Raw genomic sequence first — 16,132 nt, forward strand, 5'->3', positions numbered from 1 at the left:
AGAAATTAAGAACTGTCTGTGGTGGGATCATGTAGTAGGTGGCAGAATGGAGTAAAACGATATGTTGGATGCTGATACTAGTGCTTGGTGAGGACAAGGGGAATCCTGTCCTATATGCACATAGGGGTGGAGATGAATAGGGCAGATGTGCAGGCAATGGAGTATATGTGGGTGAGGGCTGCATTGATGGTGATAGAGTGAAAGCCACATTATTTGAAGAAGATGGACATTCTGAAAATCTGGCTTAGAAGACTTGTCCTGCGAGCAGATGTCCAGATGGAATAAGAGATGTGTTCGTCCAATTTTCAGGTGGAAACAGAGGAATTGAGAGAAAGGAATGAAATCCTTACAGGGTGCGAAGAGGTGTAGCCGAGGTAGCTATGGGAATTGATGGGTTTGTAGAAATGTGTGTTGAGAGTTTGACTCCCGAGATGGAGACTAAGAGATTAAGAAAAACGAATGTTGCTGGAGATGGACCAAGGAGGGGATCAGTGCAAATTTTTTAGGTGCTGGAGCTCACCAAAAACGGCAACAAGGAAGTCTCACGAGACCTGGCCTTTGTGGCTGTCATGTTGTATTTGGCATTGTATAAATGACAGCAAACTGTAGGACTATGAAGTTGGATGACTGGTCGTGGAAGAAACAGTTATGTCCAGAATATAAAATAGAACTCAGTTGGTGGGGGGGGTGGTTGTCTTATATGTCGCTGCCATTCTAAGTGGGCCCATGAGGTGCCAGAGTAGCCCAATGAGGAGCCGGTGGCCTAATGAGGTGCTAGTTTGGTGAGATGCACCCCAGCGACCAAGTAAATTTGAGGTTAGGGTGGTAGTTGAAAGCAAAGTGGATAAAAGTGACAAGCTCATCATGGGTGCATGAAGCAGTAGCAAAGTAGTCACTGATGTAATGGAGGAAGTGTTGAGGTTCCACAAAGCCAACAAAAAGACAGGCATTGCTGGGTGCGATGTGGGTACCCATGGTTAGTCCTTTGTCTTGGTAAAGTGGGATGAGACAAATGAGAAGTTATTGAGGGATTTTTGTTTTCTGTGTTTTTACTACAATCACAGAGACTGCAGACTTTCGTGTTTTACCTCACCTTGGGTCATCTCTTGGGATCAAGAGTAACCTGCTTTCGCTTTGTGGATTCTAAGGTGGTTGATGTGTCCACAGACTGATAATCATGAGATTAAAGCTCATATCTCATCAATGCAAAGTGTAAAGGTTAAATTCTGAACAAATAGAAAAGTTAAATAAAAGGGCAACAAAATCTAGAATATTATGAAAAAACTTCAACAGATGTTATTTTGGAAAACTGGCAGATATGATTGAGTTCCATGCAAAATATTCAGGGCAGGTGGAAATAGGCAACTAAGACACTTCTGCTAATATCACAGACATTCTAAATTAAAAAAAAAGAGGTTTTGAGGCATTACCAACTTCCAATGAAAATAATTATCCTTAAAGCTGCATAAAATTGTTCTTAAATTAGAACACAGTAGAACACAGGTGACTGCCGTGATAGGTGTCCTCCATGTAACGTTGCTTGTCATATTTTTATATTCCTTCACACTCCTTAATCCACCCAGCAAACCTATTTTAAATGTTTTCTTCGTCTGATATTTCATAGCCTCTTTAATTTCTCTGTGAAAAGGGGTGTCCCTGTTCTCTCTCTGACTTCATCACATCTCAATCATATTTTGGATTTCCCCATTATCAGTCCCAATCATTTAAACAGGTCTACTGACACTTTGTTGCCTCCCCTCATTAATACAAATAAGGTTTTATATTTCAGGCAGCAGCCTTTGGCAAAAATTAATTTATTATATTTGAAATAAGCAGAGATTTGGCATGGTGGGTCTCCTTTGTCCAAACTTTGGATTTATAATGCCTGCTGTACATTCTTGTAACATACTCATTTGAAAATTTAGGCTGGGAAACAAACCAAGCAGAAAATAAACAATTGAAATTATTGACGCAAGTTACCGATGCCTTGTAATCTTGAATTTATTCTGTTGCCAATGTAGATATATTCCTTCTGTCAAAGGGTGGCAGCATTGGTTAAAGTTATGCACATTGAAAACATTTTCAGGTTTGAAAATGGAACAGTTATTTAAAATGTTTTCAAAAACAAGGTTCAGTACTGTTGTTTTTCAGTGACAATAAATACAGAAAATTCTGGAAATAATACTCTGTAGAAAGAGAAAATGCATCAATGTTTAAAATCTGAGATCCTTCAGCTGTGTCAAAGTATCTCTGACCTTAAACATCTCTTTCCACAGATGCTTCTTGAGAATTTCCAGTCTTCTATTTTTATTTCTGATTCCCAAAAGCTACATTTTTTTTTAAATTTGAATCAGTTGGCATCAATACTTGGTATAATTTTCAAAGATAAAGCAGAGATCATCAGTGTAATATGGCAGAAAACTAAGTCAATGAGAGCAACAAGTTGGATTTTAATATTAAAATAACAACAGAGTAAATAATGCAGGATTTAAGGCAAACAAGTAATCCTGAAGTGTTTTTATTAAACACCCTGGGATGGAAACCAAAGAGAGGTATCGACAATACAATTTTGCAAACCTCAAAAGATTCAAGAAGTATTTGAAGTGGAAATTGCACTTATCACTGCATCCTTCAAAAGGATGGGGAAACCAGTGAATAATACCACTATTCACGACATTATTTCGGGGTAATTTCAATAATTCCAACAATGGGAGAAATTCTAAGTAGTCTGGGTTGAATATTTTAGAAGGGGCCAATAATATGTTCCAGAGGAAAATGTCCAGGAATGGAACTGAGGAACCATTAGTTTCAAGGGTGTGATGGAATCGATGCCCTGGTCAGCTGCAGGGGGAAGCAGGAGTCAGTGTTCTGGCCAATTTCAAGGATATGTGGGAACAGGGACCCCGGTGAGTTTTAAGAGAATACTGGGAACATCACTGAATAGCCAGATAGCAGATACTGGAGTTTTAATGTAGAAAATATTTGACAACAGGCGATTCATGCTTCCATTTCTTGTGTACTGCTACTTCAGATCTCTGTCAAAACCTTGCAGTCTTGAAGGGTTCAGTCTATCCACCAAAGATCCACCCATATCCACCAAAGATCCACCCATGTACCACAATAACATCAAGTCTTTCTTTACAATTCAGAGATAAGTCTTTAAAATCTTCATAGGGATAAGCATGGTTACCTAACAATTCATGCAAAATAAAACTGTCACCAAACTAAATTTGATGGACAAATTAATATCATAATTCAATGAAAACAGTACTAAAAATCCAGGATTCCACGGCCTGACATTTGCCCTCTTGGCCTTTCACTTTTAAAAGTCCACATCTTTGGTTCTCTTCCCTACCCACTCCCCCATATTTTGGAAAGTATTTAAAGATACATTTTTGAATAGGCGAATGAAGGTTATGGGGAAGAGAGAGGATAAGTGGAGCTAGTCCCATAGCCATATCATTCAGGGTCTCACTGAGTGGTGGAGCAGGCTTGACGACCTCTTCCTGCTCCTATTTCTCATATTCTTATCTGCACCACACAACCATCCACTTTTCATTGTCAAAATGTACTCATAGACACTTGTTGTCATTGGCTGCATCTAGCACATCACCCAACTAACCACATAATTGTCTCGTGTCCAGCAATCCTAAGTTCCTGCATTTAGTATCATCAATTAACTCCATCTTACATCAGGCCCACACTTAATTGGATAAATAAAAAATAAAAGAAATTTTAAATCCCTGAAAATTTGTGTTAATTGAATACAGGTGCTCCTCAACTTGCAATGGGGTTCATTCCGGAAAACCCATAGTAAGTAGAAAAAATCGTAAGTCGAGAAAGAATACCCCACCTCCCTTTTGTTTTTAAATTACATTTTGAATACCTTTATTCCACACTGAAAAAAACCAGAAGCATAACACTGCTGAAAGCACACGAGACATGAAGAATGTTTGAAGCATTGAACTAAAATTAATTGCTGGATGATGAAGAGACACACATGGCATCATGGTCAACATGATGGGTTGTTGACAGTGCACTCATTCGTGTCATTGCTCCAGAGAGTGCAAGAGTGGTTGAGTCAGCATCTCGAGAAAGTACGCTGTACAATCCTCTCGTGCGATGCTACCATCAACCAGCATCACAAGAGAGTCGCGTGCCACATATCACAAGCACGGGAACAGATCGAAATTCAAAATTGAAAGTACGGATTTGAACCATTGTAACTTTGAAAAATCGTAAGAAGGGGAGCACCTGTACACTCCTATTGGGACATAAACTGGCACTAGATTAGCCAAATGTTATTCAATTTCCTCAGACTAAATTGAGAGTAGGAGAGATGGATACAAGAGGTCATGGGTTGAGAGGTGACAAAGGTTTAGGGGGAACTTCTTTACTCAGAGAGGGGATACTGTGTGGAATGGGCTTCCGGGAAAGGTCAATTTTGTCATTTAAGGAAGAGTTAGATAAGTATATGGATGGGAGGGGGATGGAGGGATATGGGCAGAGTGCTGGTAAGTGGGATTAGAGGAGGATACTTGGATCAGTGGGGACAAGAAGGGCCAAATTGGCCAGTTTCTGTGCTATAATTGTTATATGGTAAACACCTTCCATGATTAACGATCAATGTAATGAAGAACAAGGATTTGGAGACTCCAAGTCATGCCCAGCAATGATCTTCAGGATGTAAAATTCAGCATTAAGCAAAAAAATCAGGGAAATTCCTACCTTTCTCAAACATATTTCAAATGGAGCAGTTAAATGTACCAAAGGCATTCCCCACTGCTGTTGAAGCAGCAATTTCATCCCCATAACAATCCTCTTTAATCCTAGATTTAGAAGTGTCTACATGACTTCCAAGTCCACGTCATTGTGCTATTCATCCAAATCAAATGATGTCCAACTTGTCTTATTTACTGAGACACAAATTCACAAAATATAGGAGCAGAAGTAGGCCAACTGGCCCATTGAGTCTGCTCCACCATGCTATCATGAGCTGATGCATCCATCCACTCACCCCCACTTCCTGGCCTTTTCCCCGTAACCCTTGAAGTCCTGATTAATCAAATACCTGTAAATCTCTGCCTCAAATACACCCCATGATCTCATTTCCACAGCAGCCTGTGGCAAAAAGTTCTACAGATTCCCAAACCTCTGGCTAAAGAAATTCCTCCACATTTCTGTTTTAAATTGATGCCCTTTTATCCTAGATAACCCGCCATGGGAAACATCCTTGCATCTACTCTGTCCTGGCCTTTCTGCATTAAAAATGTCTCTCTGAGCTCTCTCTCATCCTTCTGTATTCCAACGAAAACAGTCCAAGAGCGACAAATGTTCCTCATATGCTCGCATCATTCTAATAAATCTTCTCTGAACTGTCTCCAGTGCCAGCACATTCTTTCTCAAATAATGCTTGCACTTCAAGTGAGGTCTCACCAGTGCCCTATAGAGTCTCAACATTACATCTCTGCTCTTAAGTGCTATTCCTCTAGAAATGAATGCCAACATTGCATTTTCCTTCTTCACCACTTTTGAATTTTCTCCCCATCTAAGTAATAATCTACCTGTCTATTTCTTCTATCAAAGTGTGCACTTTGCACCATTGTATTTTGTCTGCCACCTCTTTGCCCATTTTCTTAATCTATCAAGTCTCTCTGCAGCCTTTCTGTATCCTCAGCAACATCTGCGCTACCACCTATCATCTGTAATTTAGCTACAAAGCCATTTATTCCATAATCGAAGTCATTTATATGCAACATATAAAGTGCCCCAACACCAAACCCTGCAGAACACCACTGGTAACAGGTAACAAACCAGAATAGGATCCCTTTATTCTCACTCTCTACTTCCTGCTTATCAGCCAATGTTCTACCCATGTTGGTATCCTTCCTGTAATTCCATGGGCTCTCATCTTGTTAACTATCTTCATGTGCAGAACCTTGTCGAAGGCCCTTTGAAAGTCTAAATACACCACATCCACTGCACCTCTCCCATCTAGCCCCCTTGTTATCTCCTCAAAAGATTGCAGAACTTCTGTCAGGCATGATTATGCTTTAAGGAAACCATGCTGACTTTGCCCTATCTTGTCATGCACCACTTAGTACTTAATAACCTTATACTTAACAATCGATTCCAACAGCTTCAGGCTAATCTATCTATATTTCCATTCTGCTGCCTCACTCCCTTCTTAAACAGTAGAGTGACATTCGCGATCCTCCAGAACCATGCCAGAATACATAGATTCCTAGAACATCATTACCAATTTCTCCTCAATCTCTACAGCAACCTTCTTCAAAACCCAAGGTGCATTCCATCCAGTCCAGGACACTTTTCTTCCCTTAGTGCATTTAGGTTCCCAAGTACCTTCTCTCTCATGATATTGATTGCACTCACTTCTCTTCCCAGAGACTTTTGAGAGTCCCATATGCTCCTAATGTCTTCCACAGCGAAGAAGAATCTAAAACACACATGTCAAACTCTGGCCCGCGGGCCAAATTTGGCCCGCGATATAATTATATTTGGCCCGCAAGATCATTTCAAAAATGTATTAGAGGTGGCCAGCCCTGCAGCAAGAGCCGATGCTGTTTTTTGGTAATGTCACTCCCACCATCCTCCCCCTTCATTGAACATCCTTCCCCATTGTAACACGAGAAGTCTGTCGATGTCATCAGCTGGCAAGCCAGTTGGAAGGCTACCTGCACAACCACTCACTTCTCCCACCTGTCGAGCGGTGCGGCGGATTGGCAAGCGCCTGTGATTTCCTGTTGGCGCGATGGGCATGGCAGGCTGCGCACGGCCCCCGGGCAGCGCGAGCCCCGCGCGACTGGCACCGGACGGCCCTTCCACAGCGCAAGCGCACTTCTCCCGGTCGCCACGGCCTTCAGTGCTTGCACCCACGCGGACCCCAGGGACGGCTGGTTCGGCCCTGCACGTGAAGAGAGAGATGGTGGCTGTCCGCAAAGGCTGATCGGCAGTGCGCTGGGCCTGAGTGTGTGGGTAAGCAGGGGTGGGCAGAGGGTGTAGGTGAGGAGTAATGGGCAGGGGAAGTTATGGTGGTCCGAGGGGCAGTTAGAGGGAGGGATGAGTAGAAGGAGGGGTGGATAGGGAAGAGGTAAAAGGGGAGGGGCGGAGTGAGTAGGGGAGGGGTGATTAGAGGGTGAGAGATGGGTAGAGGGAGGAACAGGTTGAGGGGAGAGGCAGTAGAGGGGCATGTATAGGATGGGGTGGGTAGAGGCAGAGTGAGTGGAGTGAGGGGTGAGTAGAGGTTGGGTAAAAGACTGGTCAGGTAGAGGGATGGTGGGTCGAGGATGAATAGAGGCCTAGAGCCTGAGGAGTGAGCAGGAAATGCTGAGTCCTGATGCAGGCCAAAATGGACACAGCCTGTGAATGCTGACTACATGTCCACAGGGACCAAATAGGTTTCCCTCAGGTCAAGCAAAGGGTGAACTTGAGCTACCTATTCCTGACCTGTAACATTATCCTCCTAAAGTTAGATCCTAAAGTTTAACATTACATATGTTGAAAGAAGAGAAAACATGCAGATGTTGTTGAAAACTTTCAATAAATATTTAGTTCGGCCCTCGACTTAGTCCAAGTTTTTAATTTTGGCCCTCCGTGAATTTGAGTTTGACACTCCTGATCTAAAATATCCTATGTCTCGTCCAATGATTTAATATTGTTTATTTTCCAGCAGAGCCATGGAAGCCTTCTGCCTTTCTCCCTAATCCTCCAGGTTCCAACTTCATTTGAAAATATTGCAAATCTAACTCAAAATAACTACAGTCTACATTGACTCAGCCACTCACCTGTCTCCACAGACTTTAGTTTGACAGAACTGAAGTGAACTTTGTGTTTCACTTTCTTCTTCCAGAGACACCATTATAGGATCCATCCCTGAAGGAGTGCAATACAATAAAATGAAAACATAGTACAATATGGGGTCGTCAGCTTATGATATTGTGTCATCCCATATAAACCTACACCATAAATCTAATCCTTCCCAACCTCACATTCTCATGTCTATGTGACTATGTAAGAGTCTATTAAATATCTCTATTGTACCAGCCCCCACCACCACCCACAGCAAAGCATTCCAAACACCCACCATTCTGTGTGTAAAAAAAACTTACCTCTCACATTTCCCCGACTCTTTCCTCCATTCACCTTAAACAGACTTCCCCTGGTCTTGGCCATTGCTGCCCTGGGATAAAGATGCTGGCTGTCCACCCTATCTATGCCTCTCATAATCTTGTACACCACTATTAAGTCACTTCCACCCTCTCTTGCTCTGAAGAGAAAAGTCCTTGTCTATTCAATCTTTCTTCACAAGGCATTTCTCCAATTCAGGTAACATCCTGGGAAATCTCCTTTGCACCCTATCAAAAGCTTATCAATTTTTCAGTATGCCAAGAAGTAGTTTACATTTCCTTCAAAAACACTTTTGATACCATCTCACGATGATGTCTAGGCTAGACACGACCTTCATTAATGAAAAAATGCTTATTCTGAAAAATTCAGTTAAAACTTAAAATCTTTAAATAGCATGCGAAGGCTGAAGGAAAGTTTATGTTTCAGGTTGATGATCTTGAACCAAACATGCTAATGAAAGGCTCATTGACCTGAAACTTGCTTGTCTGTAGATGCTGCTTGACCTGTTTGGCTGTCGAATATCTCCAAGTTAGAACAACAATTTAAATAAATAAAATTAAACATAAAGATAAGGGACATACTTTGCCTGTTTAAATTACGTACATTTCTTTTTTACTTGGCAAGTATCTGAAACCAAAAATGAGAAGTTGAGGCCTAGTGTCTGCAGCTGCTGCATGAAGTCGAAATCTCAGGATGTCCTGGAAGATCTCACAAGGAAGCAGCGCCTCTGCTCGTGAAGTCATCTTGGGATTTCAAAAGCCGACGGAGTTACCCTGAAGCCCAAGAGAGGTTTATGGTATCTAAAATGATATGTTCCAGGAATCAGTTACCAGACACCACTGGGAGGACAGGATGGCGACCATCTAAAAGGGCAGGATAAGACGGAAGTGCAAGAATCACTCTCAAACCAACACTCAGCATTAGAGTGGGGGAATTAAACACTGAAGGAAATACCATCTGGTGCAGGAGTCTAGTACTGAAAACTGGAGCATAGAAATGTGGCATCATTGGGAGTTCCATTCTCTGAGACACATCCCAAATACAAGGATAAAGGATGTTACAGAGAAAGTGCGTTACTCAGTGAAGGTGAAGTATAATCCAAAACGACCACCCTCCACACACATCAATCACTCTGTAGTGGTGAGAGTAGAGAGCACCAAGTTCATTGTTGACGCTATGTAATTCATTTCCTGTGGTGCGCTGTTAGCCAGAATCAGACACACACAAGGTAAAGACTGTACAACAGGCTTTAATCCACAAAGACTTCCACAGAGCCAGGCTAGCTGTAGCTGCAGTAACTCTGAGTGAGCTTTGGGAGACCGGCGCAGGCTTATATCCCGGAGGGTGATTGACATCCGCCCAGGTGGAGCTTGATCCATTCAGGCCGACTGATGCCAGGTGTTGTCCTGTCCCCTTACACTCCTGTAGGTACAGACGTTGCCCCCTGCTGTAGGCCGGTGGTGTACTACCACATTTCCCACTAATTTTTCCCTGCTGCTTTTCTTTTGTGCAAATGTATTTTGTGAAAATTGTTGATATCCATTGTGTTCAAGTAAAAATCTGTTTGAAGATCATTTTTCTCCATTTAAACTAATTTGTGTTTTTCCTGTTTTCCTTTGCGATCTGGTAAAAATGTCATTGGTAGCTTAGAATTAAAAAAATTGTTTGTGCTGCTACTGGTGCAGACCTGAGAGAGCAGGGATCAAAGAAAGACAAATGCTGCTCCTCAGGGTCCTACCGCTCGGTCTTATACCAACAGCTCCATACAGGCTTTAAATGTCTTGTTAAAGGAGCTGATGCTTTTAAAAGAAAAAAATCCTGCAACCACAAAGGGTGAGTCTAAGATGGCGGCACCTGCGCTGGGCAGCGTTAGATGAGGGCTTGCAGATTCCAGGTGAGCAGCGGGCCAGGGCACCAGAAATGGGAGAATACCTCTTGTTGAGAAGCATAAAAAAGTTTGAAAACCACTATTTTAATTGTACCTTATTGACTCATTATGTACAGTTTCATAACTCCAAAGGAAACAGGCTAATGACAATTTTTCTCAAGCAAAATATTTCAGTGACAATTGAGCAGTGATTCTCAATCTTCCCTTCCCATTCACATATCACCTTAAACAATCCTTTGCTAATCACAGAGCACTTATGGCATAGGAATTACTTAAAGTTGTGCATGAGTGGGAAGAAAAAGTTTGAGAACTATTGCCTGACAGGATGGCAGGGTGGTGATCATACCAGCGGCTGAAGGACCCACATATGGTTCTGGAACCAGGATTCATGAGGGCAAGGGCTCCTGAAGGACCTTGAGTACTAAAGGCTTCCTCATCCTATCAGAGATTTGGATCTGGAGTTTAGGTTGCCATTGGGTTGAACTGGAGTCTGTGTGGCTGCAGAGGCTGTGGGAGCACTGGAAGAGAATCCACAGACATTCAGTGACTCTGAAGGGACTCCCTTTGGTTCTCTTTCTCCTATTTTTAGAGATGCTGGGTAATACCTGTGGGGACAGCTTAAAGGCAGTCAAAAGCTGAAGTACATCAGATACATTACATTTTTAATGTATTATTATGTGAAAATAAAAGGAATCTGTGAACCTTTGAAAATATCTTGGGGATTTTTTTTCTATTCGACAAACACAATGGTTCCACTGGTGACTGACAATCAGTAATTACCAGTTGCTAACCCTAGGAGTTCTCATTATTCTTTGCAGTTTTTAATAGATTCTGAGGATTTGTGCTTTGTTCAATGACACAAGAAAGTATATAACATTGGAATATATAATTTGCAACAGTAAGAAAATACATTTCTCTTCCAAAACAAGATAACCCACACTTTAGTTTTATTTTGGTGGATAAAATGTAAAATCTTTGAACTCCTCATTCGAAGACTACAGTGCGGATTGGCAACAACATCTCCTCCGAATTGATAATCAACAGAGGTCCCCCTCAAGGAAGTGAGGATATGTACTTAGCCCACTGCTCCACTCTCTCTAAACCCATTACCATGTGGCTAGGCACAGTTCAAATGCCATCTACAAATTTGCGAACGACACCACTGTTGTTGGCAAAATCACAAATGGCAATGAGGAAACGTACAGGAGGGAGATAGATCAGCTGGTTGAGTGGGGTCACAACAATAACCTTTATTCAATGTCATTAAAACAAAGGAATTGATTGGGGTCTTCAGGAAAAGGAAGCCAGGAGAACACAAATCAGTCCTGAAGAGGGTAAAAAAAAACTTCAGATTCCTGCATTTAGGAAGAAGGCTTGCCAGTGGCAATATTTTGAGATATATTTTGAGTACCTCAGATTTCATAAGTCAACAAAGACACTTGCAAATTTCTACAAGTGTTCTGTGGAGAGCATTCTGATTGGCTGTATCACTGTCTGGTATGGAGGTTCCAATGCTAAGGAGAGGAAAAAGCTACAGAGGCTTATAAACTTGGCAAGCACCATCATGGCCATTAATCTTCTGCCCATTGATGAAATCTTTAAGAAGCAGTGTCACAAGAAAGCAGCTTCTATCATCAAGGACCATCACCACCCAGGCCATGCCCTCTTCTCCCTGATGGTAGCAGGGAGAAGGTTCAGGAGCCTGAAGACACCTACTCAATGCTACAAACATAGCTTCTTACCTTCTACCATCAGATTTCTGAATGCACAATGAACCCATGGACACTACCTGTTAGGTAAAAACATCATGAGCTGGGAATGTAGAGGGAGTCACCCAGTGCTGGGCCGTAACAAGATGCAGTTGTGACCTTGTACTCTCAAGATAAGAGTGGGGATGACAAATTGATGTGCAGGAGGCTAGCAGAGAGGGATAGCAACAGTTTATTCATTGGACAATGTCATGGTATGATAATTTACTTAGTACGTATCCTCAGGTATATAAAAAACACCACTTGCTGATAACGGCAGAATGCGCCTTCTCCAACTAACACTGTTAGTTGCAAGTGTTACAATCCGGCAATAAAGAACAAAGAACCTTGATTTCGACTCAGTCTGGTGTTTGACTCACTCATTCATGAACAAAGCAGACCTAACATACCTCACTTTTTTCTCTTTTGTGTACTATTTATTTTTATTAAAATCTTGTATTTACATAATTAAGTTATAGTAAATTTGCACCTTGTGCACCATACTGCTGCCTCAAAAAAAAAACAAATTTCATGACACGTGTTCATGAAAATAAGCCTGATTCTGAAATTAGCACAGCTGCTGTAAATTCAAGAGACATTGAAAACATTAAACAGAATTTGCACGGGGAAGAATGCCAACATTTCAGATGCAGACTCCTCAGAAAGGGAAAGGAAAAAACGTGTGTGGAGGGAAATCTTACCTGTTCAAGTGGAATAAGAGACAGTGAAATGACATGATCAGTTCCCACACTCAGAAAGACAGTTAATTAAATATTTCTCTCTAAATAAAGGACACACATGCCAACAATAATATGCGGATATTTAAGAAGGGCATCTCTGTTGGAATGGATATGTTGAAAGTAAAGCATGATATACAGCAAACAAAAACCGACTCCAATACACAAAGGTGTTGTCAATTCCCGAAGATAACTCGCCTGGTGGTTGTGTGTCAACAGAGGGGACCTTAAACATCTCTTTCTTCAAAAATACCAGTAAACCCTGTCCCAGGTGGGTACTTGGTCCTCAAGTTCAGCACCCAGTGAAATGGCATCAGGCAGTACTTATCTATTTCTCATGACAGTACAAAAGGCATCTCCATCCTTTCTCATGAAGAGTTACCATGCAAGTTGACACCAAAGAACAAGGAGGCAACTCTCAAAAATTTAAATAAAAAAACTGCAGAGTAAACCAAGTTAGACTGGCAGAAGAAATGGTCACTCAACATTTTGGATCAGGATTTTTTAATCAAGACACAAAAAAAATTAAAAACTGTGGATACTAAAACTCTAAAATAAAAACAGAAAATGCTGGAAATACTTAACCAGTCAGGCAACCCCTGTGGGAAGATAAACAAAAATTACATTTCAGGTTAAAAATCCTTTATTAGAACTGGGAAGGGAGAAAATCTCATTTAACTGCAGGGAGGGTTGGGTAGGAGATGCCTGTGATTGGGGCAAAGCTCACGGTTGCCTCTGCAGACTGATTACAAATGATTTGCAAGGCGGTTACCTAATCTGCTTTTTGTTTCTCCGACAAAAAGAGGAGAATATACAGGAGACTACACTGGAAGACTGTTTCCCTGGATGGGAGTAAGGACAAGCTACATTTGAAGCAGCTGCAAGGTAAAGTGTTGTTACAAGAGTGTGGTTGGTGGGAATGGAAGGATGAATCAGGGAGTCGCAAAGGGACAGATCCCTATGAGAGGCTGAAAGGGGAGGAGAGAGGAAGATTTGTGGTGGAATTTCTTTGAGAGTGGATAATCTAAAATGATGTGTTCCATGAAAAAAATGTAGTCAACTATAAATTTTCACTTGGAAGTTGTCATTTCATTAAAAATAATTAGTTCCATATATCCTTACAAAGCACACTCAAAGATAAAACAGCCTTGGACCAGAAAAAAAAACAACAAAAAATAAAGGCATATTTATTCACCCTGGGAATATCGAGATAAACTGTGTCTACTTTGAATTTCATTTAATAAATGAATGTGCACTATCAAGATGCTTTTTTTCCCCAATGGATAGCAAAACTGAACATGTTAAAAAATATTTATTTCTTGGGAATAATTCAAAAGACACAGGATCGTTTCATTCCAAAGAAGAAGCATTCTAAAGGGAAGATGTGGCAACTGTGGTTGACGAGGGAAGTCAAAGACAGCATGAAAACAAGAGAGGGCATACAGTATTGCCAAAAAATTAGTGGAAAGCTGAAGGAATGGGTAACTTTTAATAACCAACAGAAGCCAACAAAAAAAAACACAACAGGAGAGAAAGAATGAAGTAAGCTAGCCAATAACACGAGAGGGCATCAAAATTTTTTTTACAGAAATATATAAAAAGTAAAAAAGAGGCAAGAGTTGACATTTGATCAATGGAAAATGATGCTGGAGAAGTAGATAGTAATGGGAAATGTGACAGATTATATTTTACAGTTCAGCACTTTTACAGTTTTACACAATCTATTTTATAGATTGTGGGGGTAGAGTAGGTCACAAACAAACACAAACACTTCACAAAATAGATCTCATGTAAAATGCCAGAGCTTGGCTCAAGCCGGACAGTCCAGGCTCCGAGTGCCTTTGCGAAATCTTTGAAGAATGCCTATAGAGACTTCATAAGTATGTGTTAATTGGACATGCTGTGGAGTAATGTATTGTTGTTTTGAAAGCAACAGAAAAATGGACTCAGAAATTGGGTATGCCTGGTTGCAGTTTGCTGTTCTAGGAAGGTCAGATGGTTTTTGCAAGCAGAGAGGGAGGAGACAAAACAAGCTTTCTCTAAGAAAGAGAGAGAGAGAGAGAGAAAGAGAGAGAGAGAGAGAGAGAGAGAGAGAGAGAGAGAGAGAGAGAGAGAGAGAGAGAGAGAGAGAGAGAGAGAGAGAGAGAGAGAGAGAGAGAGAGAGAGAGGGAAATGGTTTCTGCAGTCATGGCAAGCTGGCAGCTTGTTTAAAAACCCCATTTTGAAGACAGGTTGTGAGGTTTTGATTTCAGTCTGTTCAAAACCCTTGTGGTGCATACAAGAGGAAATGGCTGGCTAGAGTGTTTCACCTGAAATAAGGGAAACAAAAAAGAACTGTGATAACCTGCAGAACAAGAGTTTATAATTTGGAAAACCCTGATGGGGCAAGTTTCTTCAGCAAGATACTGAAGTGGCTGATCAGAGGGAATCAGTTTGTGTGTGTCTAACGAGCAACAAATCTCTCTTTGAAACTAACAAAAACCTTCCTGAGATGTAACCAATTACTTTTAAGTACCAGAGCTTGGTGAAAATTTTAAAATGTTGAGTTCTGTGCAAAGTATAGGAATTGCCTGATACCGGTGAACTTAGAGGAGCAAGAAGTGAGATTGGACTGTGAATCAAAGAACTTTTCTGAACATTACATACACGTGCGCTTAGAATTATAAGGGGATTAAGTTAGGTTAAGTCAATAGTAATAAGGAAAAGTTTGATCTTGTTTTTTTTAAATGTTTAAAGAAAATTAAAAACTACTTTTGTTTAAGTAACCATTCGTCTTGGTGAATTTCTATTGCTGCTGCGTTTTGGGGTCCTCTGCGCCAGTAACATCAGCAAATACATGGCAGATGAATGGAATAGGTATTTTGCATAAGTCTTCACTGTAAAGAACACTAGTGACTTGCCAGAATTTTGAGAGAGTTGGAGCAGAAGAGAGTGTAGTCGCGCTTATAGGAGAAGGTGATTGGGAAGCTGAAGGGGCTGAGGGTGGATAATTCACCTGAGCCGGATGGGCTACTTCACAGGGTTCTGAAAGAAGACATTGAAGAGATTGTAGATGTTTTAATATTAATCTTTCTTGAATCACTTGAGTTGGAAATGGTTCCAAAGAACTGGAAAATTGCAAATATCACTCAACTCTTTAAGAAGGGAGAGAGGCAGAATACAAGAAATTATAGGCCAGTGTGCTATCATCAGTATTTGGCAAATTCTACCTTCAGGGGAGATCTTACATGACAAATTAGTTGGAATTGTTTGAGGAAGTAATGAACAGGACAGGCAAATGAGAGTCAGTGGTTGTTGTTAACTTTGATTGACAAAGTGCTGCTAGACCATGTAGGAGCCTGTAGTATCATGGGAAAGTATGAGCATCACTAGAAGATTAACTGAGTGGTAGAAGGCCAACAGTGGTAATAAAGGGCCCTTTTTCTCATGTTCTGCAGGGGTTCATTGTAGGTCCACTACTTTTCACGCAGTATATAAATAATTAAGATGACGGAATTGATGGCTTTGTGATCAAGTTTGTGGATCATACAAAGATCGGTGGAGGGAAAGGTTGTATTGAGAAAGCAGGAAGTGTGGGCAAACCTGATTCAGATTCTGAATCTACCACTTAG

General features: G+C 41.1%; 1 protein-coding gene across 5 annotated transcripts in view; it reads right to left on the reverse strand.

The window, feature by feature from the left end:
• Window positions 1-16,132, reverse strand: part of mocos (molybdenum cofactor sulfurase) — a 156,390-nt gene that overhangs the window by 32,496 nt on the left and 107,762 nt on the right. For all 5 annotated transcript variants that reach the window (XM_069911833.1, XM_069911826.1, XM_069911856.1 and 2 more), the window contains exon 10: window positions 7,806-7,893. In XM_069911833.1, coding sequence (XP_069767934.1) covers window positions 7,806-7,893 — 88 coding nt within the window. The remainder of the gene's footprint in view (window positions 1-7,805; window positions 7,894-16,132) is intronic.

Source organism: Narcine bancroftii, chromosome 1 (genome assembly GCF_036971445.1).
Source record: "Narcine bancroftii isolate sNarBan1 chromosome 1, sNarBan1.hap1, whole genome shotgun sequence".
Taxonomy (NCBI): Eukaryota; Metazoa; Chordata; class Chondrichthyes; order Torpediniformes; family Narcinidae; genus Narcine; species Narcine bancroftii.